General features: G+C 40.3%; 1 protein-coding gene across 2 annotated transcripts in view; it reads left to right on the top strand.

Moving 5' to 3' along the window:
* The window catches only part of GPC6 (glypican 6), a 1,116,910-nt gene extending 1,106,014 nt beyond the window's left edge, over positions 1-10,896 (top strand). For both annotated transcript variants that reach the window (XM_070408823.1, XM_070408822.1), the window contains 2 exons: positions 4,454-4,629; positions 8,466-10,896. In XM_070408823.1, coding sequence (XP_070264924.1) covers positions 4,454-4,629; positions 8,466-8,668 — 379 coding nt within the window. In that variant the 3' untranslated portion in view covers positions 8,669-10,896. The remainder of the gene's footprint in view (positions 1-4,453; positions 4,630-8,465) is intronic.
* Positions 10,897-13,845: the final 2,949 nt, after the last annotated feature.

The raw sequence follows: 13,845 nt of genomic DNA, 5'->3' as shown, positions 1-13,845 counted from the left end.
AAGAATGATAATAATAGCAGTTAGTCCCCAGCCTACCAGATGTCTGTGCCTGGCGTCCTGATTCCCCTGAGAACCACTCTTCAGCCCTCCACCTTGAGCTCTGTCCAGAGGGAGAACCTCTATCAAGTGAATTACCTGGGCCCCCTTGCATGCTGGCTTCCACTTGGTTTCAGCCAGTAGGAGACAGCATCCAGAGGTCAGGAGGCACTACAGAGGTCAGGGAATCATAACCTAATGATGGTTCTTGTCATGTCATTTGGCCCCTGTCTGTGATTTCAGTTTTTGTGCAGTTGATTCCCAGGGTTCTCCAATACCCTGTGCTGGTTTCCTTCAACCCTGTCTACACCTTTAGAAATAGTCTCTTCTTTAAACTCTCTTTCTTACCCCTTTGAGGGTAGCCCTGTTTCATACCAGGGCACACACAAATATAGAGCCTTTGCAGGAATTAGAGAAAAGCACCCAGGTCGGTACATGGGGATCGTTATCCTCTTGTCTCCACTTTGTTTTTTGTTTTTTGTTTTTTAATTAAATCTTTATTGTTCAGATTATTACATTAGTTACTCTTTTTTCCCACCATAACTCCCCTCCACCCAGTTCCCACCCCACCCTCCGCCCTCACTCCCCACCCACTGTCCTCATCCATAGGTGCACGATTATTGTCTAATCTCTTCACTCACCCCCACACCCTTTTCCCCTGCCCCAAGAATAGTCAGTCCATTCCCATTCTATGTCCCTGATTCTATTGCAATCACCAGTTCATACTGTTCATCAGATTATTTATTCACTTGATTTTTAGATTCACTTGTTGATAGATGTGTATTTGTTGTTCATAATTTGTATCTTTACCTTTTTCTTCTTCTTCCTCTTCTTAAAGGATACCTTTCAGCATTTCATATAATACTGGTTTGGTGGTGATGAACTCTTTTAGCTTTTTCTTATCTGTGAAGCTCTTTATCTGGCCTTCACTTCTGAATGATAGCTTTGCTGGATAAAGTAGTCTTGGTTGTAGGTTCTTGGTATTCATCACTTTGAATATTTCTTGCCACTCCCTTCTGGCCTGCAAAGTTTCTGTTGAGAAATCAGCTGACAGTCGTATGGGTACTCCCTTGTAGGTAACTGATTTTCTTTCTCTTGCTGCTTTTAGGATTCTCTCTTTGTCTTTTGCTCTTGGCATTTTAATTATGATGTGTCTTGGTGTGGTCCTCTTTGGATTCCTTTTGTTTGGGGTTCTCTGCGCTTCCTGGACTTGGAAGTCTATTCCTTTCACCAGGTAGGAGAAGTTTTCTGTCATTATTTCTTCAAATAGGTTTTCAATATCTTGCTCTCTCTCATCTTCTGGCACCCCTATAATTTGGATGTTGGTACGCTTGAAGCTGTCCCAGAGGCTCCTTACACTATCTTCGTATTTTTGGATTCTTTTTTCATTTTGCTTTTCCAGTTGGGTGTTTTTTTGCTTCTTCGTATTTCAAATCTTTGACTTGATTCTTGCGATCCTCTGGTCTGCTGTTGGGAGTCTGTATAATGTTCTTTATTTCAGTCTGTGTATGCTTAATTTCTAGTTGGTCCTTTATCACAACTTCGAGGGTCTCATTAGATTTCTTGAGGATCTCACTACATTTATCGGCGGTCTCACCAGTCTTCTTGAAGATCTCACTACATTTATCGGCAGTCTCACCAGTCTTTTCCAGGGCCTTATTAAATTTATCGGCGGCTTCTAGACAGTTCTTTAAAGACCTTAAAATTGTGATTTTGAACTCTATATCCAACAGTTTGCTTTCCTCCAATTCTGTTGTTTGTGTCCTGTTTCTTTGTCTCAGCATTTTTTTATGCTTCTCTGTGTCGATAGAGTGCCTTTCTGTACTAAGTGTCCCAATTACCTGAGGTAGACACTCTTGGTGCACCCTCTTGTGGGCTTTGTGCACAGTCTTGTTGTAGTTAAGCCTTGATTGTTGTAGTTATCACTGTGAGGAATTGACCTCCAGGCCAATTGGCTGTGAGAATCAGCTGTGTCTGAGGTGGGAGAACTTCTGTGCTGGAGACACCCCTCTGGGGCTAGACTTGCTTCGATGGGGCTTTGGTGCTCACTGAGTCTGCTCCCTGAGTGTGTCTTTTATGGTTCCACGGAGCTGCAAACTGGATGGTCCCACTCTGACTTCTGGGCTTCCTGGCTCCTGGATCTCTAGGGAGGTGCTAATCTAGCCTTTGCCTGAGGCTATCCAGCAAAAGTCTCCCTGCAGGGCTTGGGCAGGGCAGGTCCCACAGGATCAACAGGGCGGGGTTAGCAATTATGGCTGCTCTCAGTCTTGCCCTCAGAGGCTCTGCTTCTCAGTGCCCCAGTAATCGCTGCAAGCCCCACGGAGAGAAAGCTGCCCTAGGGTTCTGAGCAATGCCAGACAGTCCCGCTTCTCCCGTATGAGTCTGGGCCCCTAGAGACTCACCCGGAACTGGAGCTCAGAGCCTGAGACTCCCTCCCGATTGAAAACGACAACCGTGCCCTCAGCAGCCAGCCCGCTCCGCATGCACTCTGAACCTTAGTATTTTACTTCAGCACTGCGCCTCCTCTGAGCCTCAGTATGCTTTTCTCTTTCCTCCTAGTTGTAGAACTTCCACTCAGCCAGCCTTCCTGTGGTTCTGGATGATGTCCGTTCCATCTTTTAGTTGTATTTTTGAAGTGGTTGTTCGAGGCAGCAAACTCCGGTGTTTACCTATGCCGCCATCTTGGATTCTCCTTGTCTCCACTTTGATATATATTGAAATTTTCTAAAATAAAAGGATTCCAACAAAAGCAAAATAAAAGGTACCCATTTCGCTGACTAGTGCCCTGCAGATGCATAGCTTTATGAGCATAGAACTCGGGCTGGTTTCAGCCTCACCTTACTCCCTCAGCAGGTGGCTTGATGCTGTGCACAAAATGTCAGCTGAGCCTGGCGGCCCTACAGAGGAATGGGAAGATCCCTAAAAGCTGGAAATATCTTAAGGAGAGAGTAAAGACTGACCTGGGTCTTCAGGATATTTGGGATCTAAGTGGGAAAGGGACTGTAGGCAAAGATAAGGTATACGGCAGAGACAGGCATGCATCAGATGTATGCAGGGAGTAGATTCTGTAAGGCAAGGAAGGTCCTTTACAGCAAGTACTGCAGCATAAGAACGGGGAGATGGGATGGAAATGGGCTTTGATTGCTGTGGATCGGAGCTTAGGATTGACAGGCAGTACGGTGCCAGGTTGGGACACCGCCCAGGCGTTAGTCATCATTTTGCCAACTATTAGCTCTGTGACTTTACCCGGTTATGTTTTCCTCTTTATACCTCAGTTTTCTACTTTACAAAATGGGGATAAAATAGTACCTACAATGGCTGGGAGACTGGATTTTAAAATGCATGTCCAAGTGCTTGGCACAGCGCCTGGCTTCCATAAGCTCTCAGTGGACATTAGGTACTATCATCAAAAATTTTAAAACAGAAGAACGACAAGATGAAAGCTGTATTTCATGAAGATTAATCAGACAGCATGTGCAGACTGCACTAAAAAGGGAAGACAGAACAGGGAAGTCGGTGTGAGGCTGCTCTAGCTGTCTGCACTCCAGAGGGACATGGGAAATGAGAGAAGAAGCGGTGGAAGAAGAGTAGGAGGAAGGAAAGCTGACAGATCATGAGAGTACAGAGTCAGAGAGGGCTCCAAGCACTTTTCTCAGATCTTTGGTCTCCCCCGGTATAAATACACCTGGGCAGAGTAGGCAGTTGACTTTGAAGAACAGACAATTTTGACATTTTAGTACAAGTAAAAGAAACATTAATATAAATTTGCCATTTTGGTACAAGTAAGAAAATTAAAGAACCATTTGATTTACCCTCTATTTTACTGAATATTAAATTAGACCCAAGATTCTATTGTAAAATAAAAACCCCAATGGACACCTGAAGTATTCCAGCAAGCCCTGGTGACTCCTCAAACTTACCAAAGATGGTTATTTTTATCTGAAGATTCTTCTGATTAAAATCTTAGGTCAGGGCCTCCTCAGTTGAGAAAGAACATCCTCATATAAGAGAGCTCTGTAAGATCATAAATAATTTGCAAGTTTAGTTCTTACTAACAAAATCAACAGGATTGTTAAGCAAGCTATCAAGTTCCTGACTTAAGTATCTAACATTGGGATGGAGAGAGAAAGAGTAGTTAATTTAAAGTAATAATTTCTGTAAGTTCCCAATTGTGCATTCATCTGTGGGTAAGCCTACCTAAGAATTCAGTGCCATTTTAAAAAACTACTGTGAAGCCATTTTAGCCAATCTTCATCTGAGAACATTTATTTCAAGGTTTTACTTCGGCCTTTTTTCCAGGAACTGGGCCCTGATTCTACCAAGGTTTTGGCTCACTGTTGGAAACAGCATGGCAGAATCCAGTTTCCAAGTTCCTCCTGCCTCATCCTGATCTGTTCTCTCCCTCTGTGCCCTGCAGATACTTGCCTGAGATCATGAATGATGGGCTGACCAACCAGATCAACAATCCTGAGGTGGACGTGGACATCACCCGGCCCGACACTTTCATCAGGCAGCAAATCATGGCTCTCCGCGTGATGACCAACAAACTAAAGAATGCATACAATGGCAATGATGTCAACTTCCAGGACACAAGTAAGAAAGTCCTTACCAGTAACCTCCAGAGTGAACAATGGTCACTGAAAATTATACCAGCATTTCTCTTAAGAGCAATATGCATCTTTCATCTTGTGCTATTCTTGCCCAATCTACAAAACCGTTTATAGTCCTTTAGACAGAAAGGTCTGATTCACAAAACTTAGGATATTACTAAAATCATAGCTGGTCTTAAGGATGCAACCCACTAAATTTTAATGGATTGAATTCAGCTGTACCAAAGCTAAAATAGAGTTTCATCTGACAGTTGATCCATTCCTCTACTATTCAATGGGAAGCACCTGCCTAAGAGGTTGTTAGGAAGTTCATTGAGGTCATATTTTTTTATTGATTTTAGAGAGAAAGGGAGAAAGAGTTAGAAACATCAATGATGAGAGAGAATCATTGATTGGCTGCCTCCTGCACACCTCACACTAGGGATCAAGCCCAAAACCCAGGCATCTGCCCTGACTGAGAATTGTACTATGACTCCTGGTTCATAGGTTGATGCTCAACCACTGAGCCATGCCAGCCACACAGAGGCCATTTTTAAAGGAGCTAAGATAATATCTCATGTGCCATGAATTCAACTGTATTAATGTTCTCTCTATTCAGTCATACACACACAAGAACCATTGACATTTATATCTGAAATATTTAGAGAAATAGTAAAATATAGATGCAATATCACACTTAACTATTTTATTAAATATCATAAAAGCATCAGAAGTGACTTGAAAGGCTACTAAGTGAACATTGACATGAAACTATATTTGGGTTTTGCCTAAATGGTTTCCAGATGCATAACTATTAAGCCACTTTTTTGTTAGTTTTGGGGTTTTTTTAAGTAAGCACCCTTACAGAGAGAGTTCTCAGGAAAATATTTCTTGAACATGAGATGTGGAGTTGCCAGTGATTCTGTAATGTGGTCTCTGATGCCAAAGATGATGCTTGTGTGCTTGAATTAATGAGATAGAAAGAGGTTTCATCTAAGTCTTAGCCATCATCCTACTGAGTTGTCCCCTGCAGAAATATTTTAGTGCTTTATTATATTTTAAATAACAAAAATTAATTTTCTGAATGCAGGGTAATTGCCCACCAGATAGACTTCATTGCTATAGAATTTCTCAGACTCACCACATTATTGATCTTCCTCTTTACTACGCCTCTCCTTTCCTCTTTAGAAGAGAACACAAGGTTTTAGCCTTTTCTGCTTCTCCCTTGCTCATTACTTAGCCTCACTCGTCTCAATTTATCTGTTCTGTCTTCTCTAGCTAACAAAATGGTTTATTATCTGGATAATGACTATTAGAATAAATTATTCAAGATGCGTAAGGATTAGTTGATGTTGGTCTTGTTTCTCTCTCCTCTTACCTGAAGCGGTTAGATACATGTCAGTCTGCAATGCTTATGGAAAATTCTTGAGGAGAGATTTTGCTCCATTTCCCCTTAAGAAGCAAACAAACAAAAATCCATAGTAGCTAAGAGAGTCACTTAACTCCAAACCAAGTACCAAATTTGACCCTTTATGTTATGATAATGTCTGTCAGACAAATCATTATTACATCTTCTAGCCATAATCACCTTTATTGCTTTTGACATTTTTAAAAATCACCCGTGCATTTGTGATTCCTCTCAGAAAGAGATGGGGCCATTACTTTTCTCATCTGGAATCCCCTGTCATTATTTGCCTACCACATTTTTAATATTCTAAATAGCTTTAATAATATTTTTATAATGGTTAAATTACTTCTTGTTCGTGATACTAGTGTTTAGAACAACCCCCTTAGCAACTCTGTTTTCTCTGAATTTAATTAATGGGCATTTTCCCCCTTGTAAAGGCCACTAAAGATAAATCAGAGAAAATGTTAAGAACCTGGTAGATTGTATTCAAGTGATCTTACCTGGTATTTAGATGTCCCTTTTTAAAACAAAACAAATTGTGATGAGTTGTGCCTGTCTCCGCCAGGATACATTAGAGAAGCCCCTGTATCACCTTAGCTTTTATTTAAGTAGCATCAAGCAGCCAAGATGGCATCAGTCTTTCAGGAGCAGCGTAGCAAGCTCGTCATCACTGAAAGCCAGCAGGGAGGAGTTAGGGCTATTGCATGGAATCATTGAGCAAGTGGAGAAAACAGCAAATGTCATTACCAGGTTTACAGTTTCCTGAGTCCGCCCAGGAACATCATCTCACTTACACAACATAACAATTCTGTGAAATAAATTGGATTATTCTCATTTTTATAGGATAAGAAGAAACAGAGCCTCAACAAGGCTAACTGATTTGTCCTAGTTCACTTAAATTAAATAAAGCAAGTTAAAATCCAGGTCGCCTTTGCTACGGGAACCATGTGTTTTTCATCAGGCATCATTGTGAGCACTGGGTTTGGTGTCCTCACACATTTCATGAGGGTGTCTGTCTTCACACAGACTCTGCAAGTTAATCCTATTGTCCATATTTCCTGAGATGAGGAAAATGACAGAACCTGAGTAAACTGCCCAAGGCACATTTATTTACTCCACAAGCTATTTATTGAGCACCTGCTGTATGCCAGGGACCATTAAAGGCATGGGGATCAGAAGTGCACAGCGACACAAAGTCTCTGCCCCCAGCAAGTTTACATTCTTGTGGAGGGGACTAATCGATATATATGAGCCCAGCGACCAGAACGGTAGAACGACCAGAATGACCAAGACGACCAGTGACTATTACACACACTGTGGCTGCCAACCAGCCTGATCCGGGCCCTGATCTCCCTGCCCCCTTGCCGGCCCGCCCCCTATCAGCCCCCAACACCCCAATTGGGGGCGGAGCCGGCCGGCCAACCACCTGTGGCCCCTCCCCCTCCCTGGCCCGGCCTGATGGGCCCGCATCGAGGCGGGCAGGCCAGACCCCACCCATGCACAAATTCATGCACTGGGCCTCTAGTAAGAAAGAAGAAAACAAGTAAACAACACAATTGCACCAGCTAGTAACTGATGGAGCCTGATCTGGGACCCAGGTCTGACACACAGGATTTATGAAACAGGAAAGAACAAAGCGGTAAGAATTGGGAATAGAACAGGCCCAGAGGCATGCTGAGCAAGCAAGATGCTGCACTAAGACCACATACTGTATGGGCACCTGGGCATTGGTTTCAAGCAAGAAATGGCAAACTTTTTTTGTAAAGGACCAGATATTAAACATGTTCAGCTTTGAGGGCCATGTGCGAACAGAGAATTACACCATGTATAAGTGAATGACTGTGGCTACATTCCATTATAACTTTCTCTGTGGACACTGAAGTTTAAATTTCACATACACATTTTTTACAGGTCACAAAATATTATTTTTCATTTGATTTTTTTTCCAAACACTTGAAAACATAAAAATCTTTCTTGGGTTGTGGGCCATACAAAACCAAGCAGCAGGCCAGATCAGCCTGCAAGCCATCGTTAATCAACACCTGGTTTAAAGGGAGAGGCTGGTTGAGACAAGGTCTATCCTTGTTCTTAGGGGAACAGAGGTCAAAAAAAGTAGTCAAGCCCAGCTGGTGTTGCTCAGTGGTTGAGCATTGACCTATCAGCCAAGAGGTCACCAGTTAGATTCCCAGTCAGGGCACACACCCGGTTGTGGGCTTGATCCCCAGCAGGGGGCATTCAGGAGGCAGCCTTTAGATGTTGATGTTTCTCTCTTCCTTCCTCTCTCTCTCAAAAAAAAAAAAAAACCTATTGAGATGGGGTGGGGACCATTGGGTGGGGGGATGTCCCCTCCCACTACCATGCCCAATTCTGTTACATGCCTCCAGTCTTTCCAGGTTGTGGTCTAACTTTCTTTGTCAATCTGTCCACACCAGGTGATGAATCCAGTGGCTCGGGGAGTGGCAGTGGGTGCATGGATGACGTGTGTCCCACAGAGTTTGAGTTTGTCACCACGGAGGCCCCTGCCGTAGATCCCGACCGGAGAGAAGTAGACTCTTCTGCAGCCCAGTTCGGCCACTCCCTGCTCTCAGCGTCTCTCGTCTGCATTGTCCTGGCACTGCAGAGACTGTGCAGATAATCCTGGGTTTTTGGTCAGATGAAACTGCATTTTAGCTATTTGAACAGCCAACTCACTTCTTTTCTTACACTCTTGGACAATGGACCATGCCACAAAAACTTACCGTTTTCTATGAGAAGAGCAGTACTGCACTCTGCCTCCCTTTTTGTTTTCCCAAAGAGTAACGAGTGCCAGGCTGGACTGCTTCCTCTTTCCTTTGCTATCTGTGGGAACCTTGTCTATTCTAGAGAATTCTTACTCAAATCTTTCTACCAGGAGATTTTCTTACCTTCATTTGCTTTTATGCTGCAGAAGTAAAGGAATCTCACGTTGTGAGTCATCCTCGCCCCCTCCCCTTTATAACTTGAAAAAAAAAAGTAGGAATAATATTCTTCATAAAATCAGGCCAAACCCCAAGACAACTGCATTTTCAACAAAGAAGCAAACAAGAGAGAAATATAAAAGAGCTATTCAGTATTACCAGGCAACTCTCAGTGTAAGCTTTTCTGTGACTCGTGTTTTTTAAAAAATGCTATGGGGAGAAAGTTTGAAAATGTTTTTAGTGACGTGAAAATACACTGCTGTCTTGGAGGTATCGTCTTGTACTCTAACCATACAGCACCAAACTGATTTAGAGGTACTGGTACTAAATTTGAATTCTATCTTTAAAATGACACAAAATATTACTACAACTCAGCACCTCCCTCACCCTGACCAATTTCAATTGCAGTAATGGTGCCATTCTCCTCAATTCTCTTAATGTCTTTGTCCACTGGATCCAATTGGCACAGATTTCCCCTTCATCTTCAGTTACTAGTGGACGTCCCCATCAATTAATCCTCCTCAAGGATCTGAATGGAAAATAATCATCAACAAATGCAATCGCTTTGCTTTAGCCATAGGTTAGACATTAATTTGGTTTCTGCCCCTGTGCTCATTACCTCCCAAATGAAGATTCCTTTTAGTGAACTGATAAGCAGTTAGACCCATCAGTGAGTTTTCATTTTTAGCCATTTGCTTTGTGTCAATTGGTTTCTGCATCACAAGGGCATTCTCTTACAAAATAACTCACAACAAAAAAAGTCAAGACAAAAAAATATATATATATAGTATTGACATGGAGATTTCTTTCACTTTTTTAGTCTTAGTATGATCATCTATTTTTATATCTATATATATATAAATCACAGATTTTAACTTCTTAATTCCAAGCTCAGGGTTGACACACCTTTGTAACAAAAATGTTTTGTCAACCAGCTCTTCTTGTTTTGTGCTGCTCAGAGAAGGGATTCTTCAATGATCTGTGAGCACCAAGAATCAAGAAAGAGACCTTTTTACGTATCTAACTGTCCATTTAATAAAAGTTTGCCAGGGCACACCCTTTTTGCATGAGCGTGCTTTGTCCTGGATGCTCCAGACTGTATCGAGCTCATGGAGAGAGCCATGGGTATGTAGGACATTACTGGTGATGGAAGCTGTATGGGTAAAGAATGTGTTATTCACGCAAAACCATTGTTTTCACGTACAATGCCTTCAGCCTAGGATTCCTACCTGGCACTTGAGAAAATGTCCTAACACAAGAGGCCAATTTAGAGCCACAGCCTAACTGGTCCACCCAAGTGTGCCAAAGCTAGGCCCTGTGCTCCCCTGACAGAGAGAAGCAAAATAAACCAAAATGGGGCTTTATGAATACATTGACTATCCATATGTTTCTTGGTTTTTATGATGCATCTGGGGTTGGGAAAAGTAATGTTTTAAGACACCATAGTACACCAGTCACTCACTGTTAATTAACCCATTGGCAGTAATGACATGTAAATGGTATTTTTCAATCCCCTTCCTCATCAAAATTATAATTAGTTATTGATTTAGTCATTGCGTTTAAGTAGAGCATATGCGCACAATAGTATTAAGTATAATTGAGCACTTTTGCAAAACTGAAAGTATTTAGAAGCATCTATTGCTATAGTATGCCTAATGAAATAGGAAACGTAGAATTCTGAGAGACTTTGTGGCATTTTTTCATTAAAATTTTTATGAACTTAACATTTAGCCTAATTCAGCATTACATACTTCTAGAAAAACACTTCACTGCCAAACTTTGGCTTTCGGTCACCAATTCCACATAAAATATCTCAATGAAGGACCAATTTATGTTGTTCATGTCATTGTATGTTCAGAAATCAGTATTGTCTTTCTCCGAATAATTAAGGTGCAATACAAATTAAATCAACCTTGGTTTGACAGAATTTTGAGTAATAATTTGTTTTTATGGCTTTAAACTTCAAGTCTTCCCTTTTTTAAATGTGTCTGCATTGTCTTCTATGAAATAGATCAGAATGCCTTGTTTTCCCTGTGTTTTCACCCAAAATGGTTTTGTGCATGTGTATGAGTACACATTATATTAATGAATTTGAACCCATGTTCTGTACACACTAAACACACAGATAACATATAAACACCTGCTTCATTTGTTTCAACACCTTCACTATTAATAGTATTCATAATGGTTAGATGTAGTGATCCATCTGAGCCAGGCAGAGAGCTGAAATGACTATCAGTTAATGATGCCACAATATTAGTCACCTGCATGAATGTGGTCAAAATTATTCAAATTGTACTTTCTGGTTTTTATCATCATTCTAATATTTCATATGATTTCAGACTAATTTAACATGAGACTTAATCTAGTTACTCCATTTCAGAAGAACTTTGGAACCTCATCTCACCCCACCCCACCTCTGGCCAAATTAATTTCTCTCATTTTAGCATTGTGATAGGGGAAGCAATGATGCTGCATTATTTTTCATGACCTGACTTCTTGGCTTTGATGTCTCCTAAGTTCTGTAATGACATCATAACCTCTGTTACAAGTAGAGAGGGATGGGCTCACTGAAGTCGGAACTAGAATTTGTTGGGTGATGCTCATAACTGCAAACACTTAGCTTATTGAAGTGCCTCTATTTACATGTTTAGTTATAATATGTATTTTTCTAACAGAAATACACGTCTGTAACTGGTGTATATTATACTTTGTATATGTTACAACAAAAGCTAAACAGAGGCTAAAGTCTTTAGCAGAGAAGAATGAATTACAAATTCATGTATTAGAGCTCTGCTATGGTTCTGTACTGAAGGACAGCCATGACAACCTTCTGTCATCTTAATGAAGGTCAAGTTGGCACTTTGATTATAGCCTTCCTCAAACAACCTTAGCAATAGCAATCTGACTCCCTTACAGTGACTTACCCAGATAAGTATCTTGTATGACCTGTTTTAATTGTAAGGGATAGAAAATACTACTTGTCTACACTGAGAAACACTATTATTCATTGACAAGCCGTATTAAGTATAAAAGTAACATTCTATAACTCAAACTGAAAATATTATTGGTCACAGAACCCTGATATTTAATTTATATTCCCTGCTGCAGACATTAGCCTACTTTAATACTTTAGCCATTACATACATGTTTTGGCTACACACTGAACACCAACTAAAGTCCCCAAGGAGGAATAAAACCTTAGCAAATTCCTGAGTTGTGATTCTTTTGTTACTTCTATTTGCAAGACTAATTGTCAAGTGGTTTGATTAAAGGTGGAAGTGTTAGAAATGCAAGTTTTGACTTATCTACAACTTGCAGAAATTCAAACTCATTTCCATTTACTTACAGTCACTAACAGACCTGACTTTTAACAAGACAAACAAATGGTAGTTTAGCTTTGCCAGCAGAAGAGTAAAGGAGACCATAACTTATAAATTTGCAATGTGTTCCTCCTCGGTGGAGACATTAGCCAGTGTTTAGTTTTAGGCCAAATTATACAAATAGAGTATTGATTTGTATGCATTCTGGAGCCTTGCTATATCATGATTTGCTACAACATGAGAACTCAGCCTAGCATGGGGCCATGTGAATCTCACTCACAGTTGAATAGTTCCTGGAATCTTTGACCTTGCCTTGCAAGGTGGTATGTCCATGAAAAGAAACCTAACAATGGCCTAATAGTGAGGTCTCTGCGTGCATATGCGTAATATATATGCAGGATAAATGTGTGCACCAATCAAACCTAAAATTTTATGTGACTGTCAAATGAATATTATTTGGGTTAAGATTTTTCATTTCTGATTTGGATAGAAAATTGCTATTAATCTTGTATTAAAATAGTTTTTAAAAATCTACCAGTGCCCTTTCTGCATTTTCTTAATTATTGTCATAGTCTAAATTTCGTAGCTTTTGAATTTTTTGTTTGTTTGAGACCTTTCTAGAAGCTGTAATATTACAAAAGAAAAGAAGAGAAAAAGAACAAAGATTAAATCAGCACTGCTCACCTAAGTATACTTGGCATGTAAAATCATGAACTTTTAAAACTTTAGAATATTTACGGTTTGACAAACATGTGGAAGATACTATATCTGTCTTCTTTTCTATTGATTTCTTCTCTAAGATAAAATTTAGTGGCTTGAGAACTGATGTAAATACTTTATGAGGTCAGAAAAATTAGATAATATTGAAAGAACTAACAGTAACATGTTAAAGATTGCTTTAACAAGTATTTATTAAACTCCTACTCTGCACTAAACCTGCTCCAGGTGCTGATCCCTGATTACCAAAACCACCAGTTGGAATTTATTCATTTTTACTACAGTTAACCATAATTATTATAGATACATCACTCATTTCAAGATGGTCTTTTTTTTTTTAAATATATTTTATTGATTTTTTTACAGAGAGGAAGGGAGAGGGATAGAGAGTTAGAAACATCGATGAGAGAGAAACATCGACCAGCTGCCTCCTGCACACTCCCTACTGGGGATGTGCCCGCAACCAAGGTACATGCCCTTGACTGGAATCGAACCTGGGACCCTTCAGTCCACAGGCTGACGCTCTATCCACTGAGCCAAACCAATTAGGGCAGTTTGTAGCTCAAGATGGTCTTTTAAATAAAGAAAGCCATATAAATAAAGTTATCAAGAATACAATGTTTAACTGTAAGCAATATTGTAATTTATTCACATTATGACTATGTTGGTCTTTATTGAGAAAAGTGATGTCTACAAAATAATTAAGGAATTTTAGGATAATTTCATCCATAAAAGAAGAATATACCTTATTCCATTTGGAAATAAACTAAAAGCAATTTCATAGAAAGGAGAACCATCCAAATGGGTCTTGGAAAAAAAATAATAAAACCACAGAC

Source organism: Myotis yumanensis, unplaced genomic scaffold, assembly GCF_028538775.1.
Source record: "Myotis yumanensis isolate MYYU_CA2020_CCGP unplaced genomic scaffold, mMyoYum1.0.hap1 SCAF_3, whole genome shotgun sequence".
Taxonomy (NCBI): domain Eukaryota; kingdom Metazoa; phylum Chordata; class Mammalia; order Chiroptera; family Vespertilionidae; genus Myotis; species Myotis yumanensis.
The sequence above is the reverse complement of the archived record's forward strand: the minus strand, read 5'-3'. Positions and strand labels throughout refer to the sequence as shown.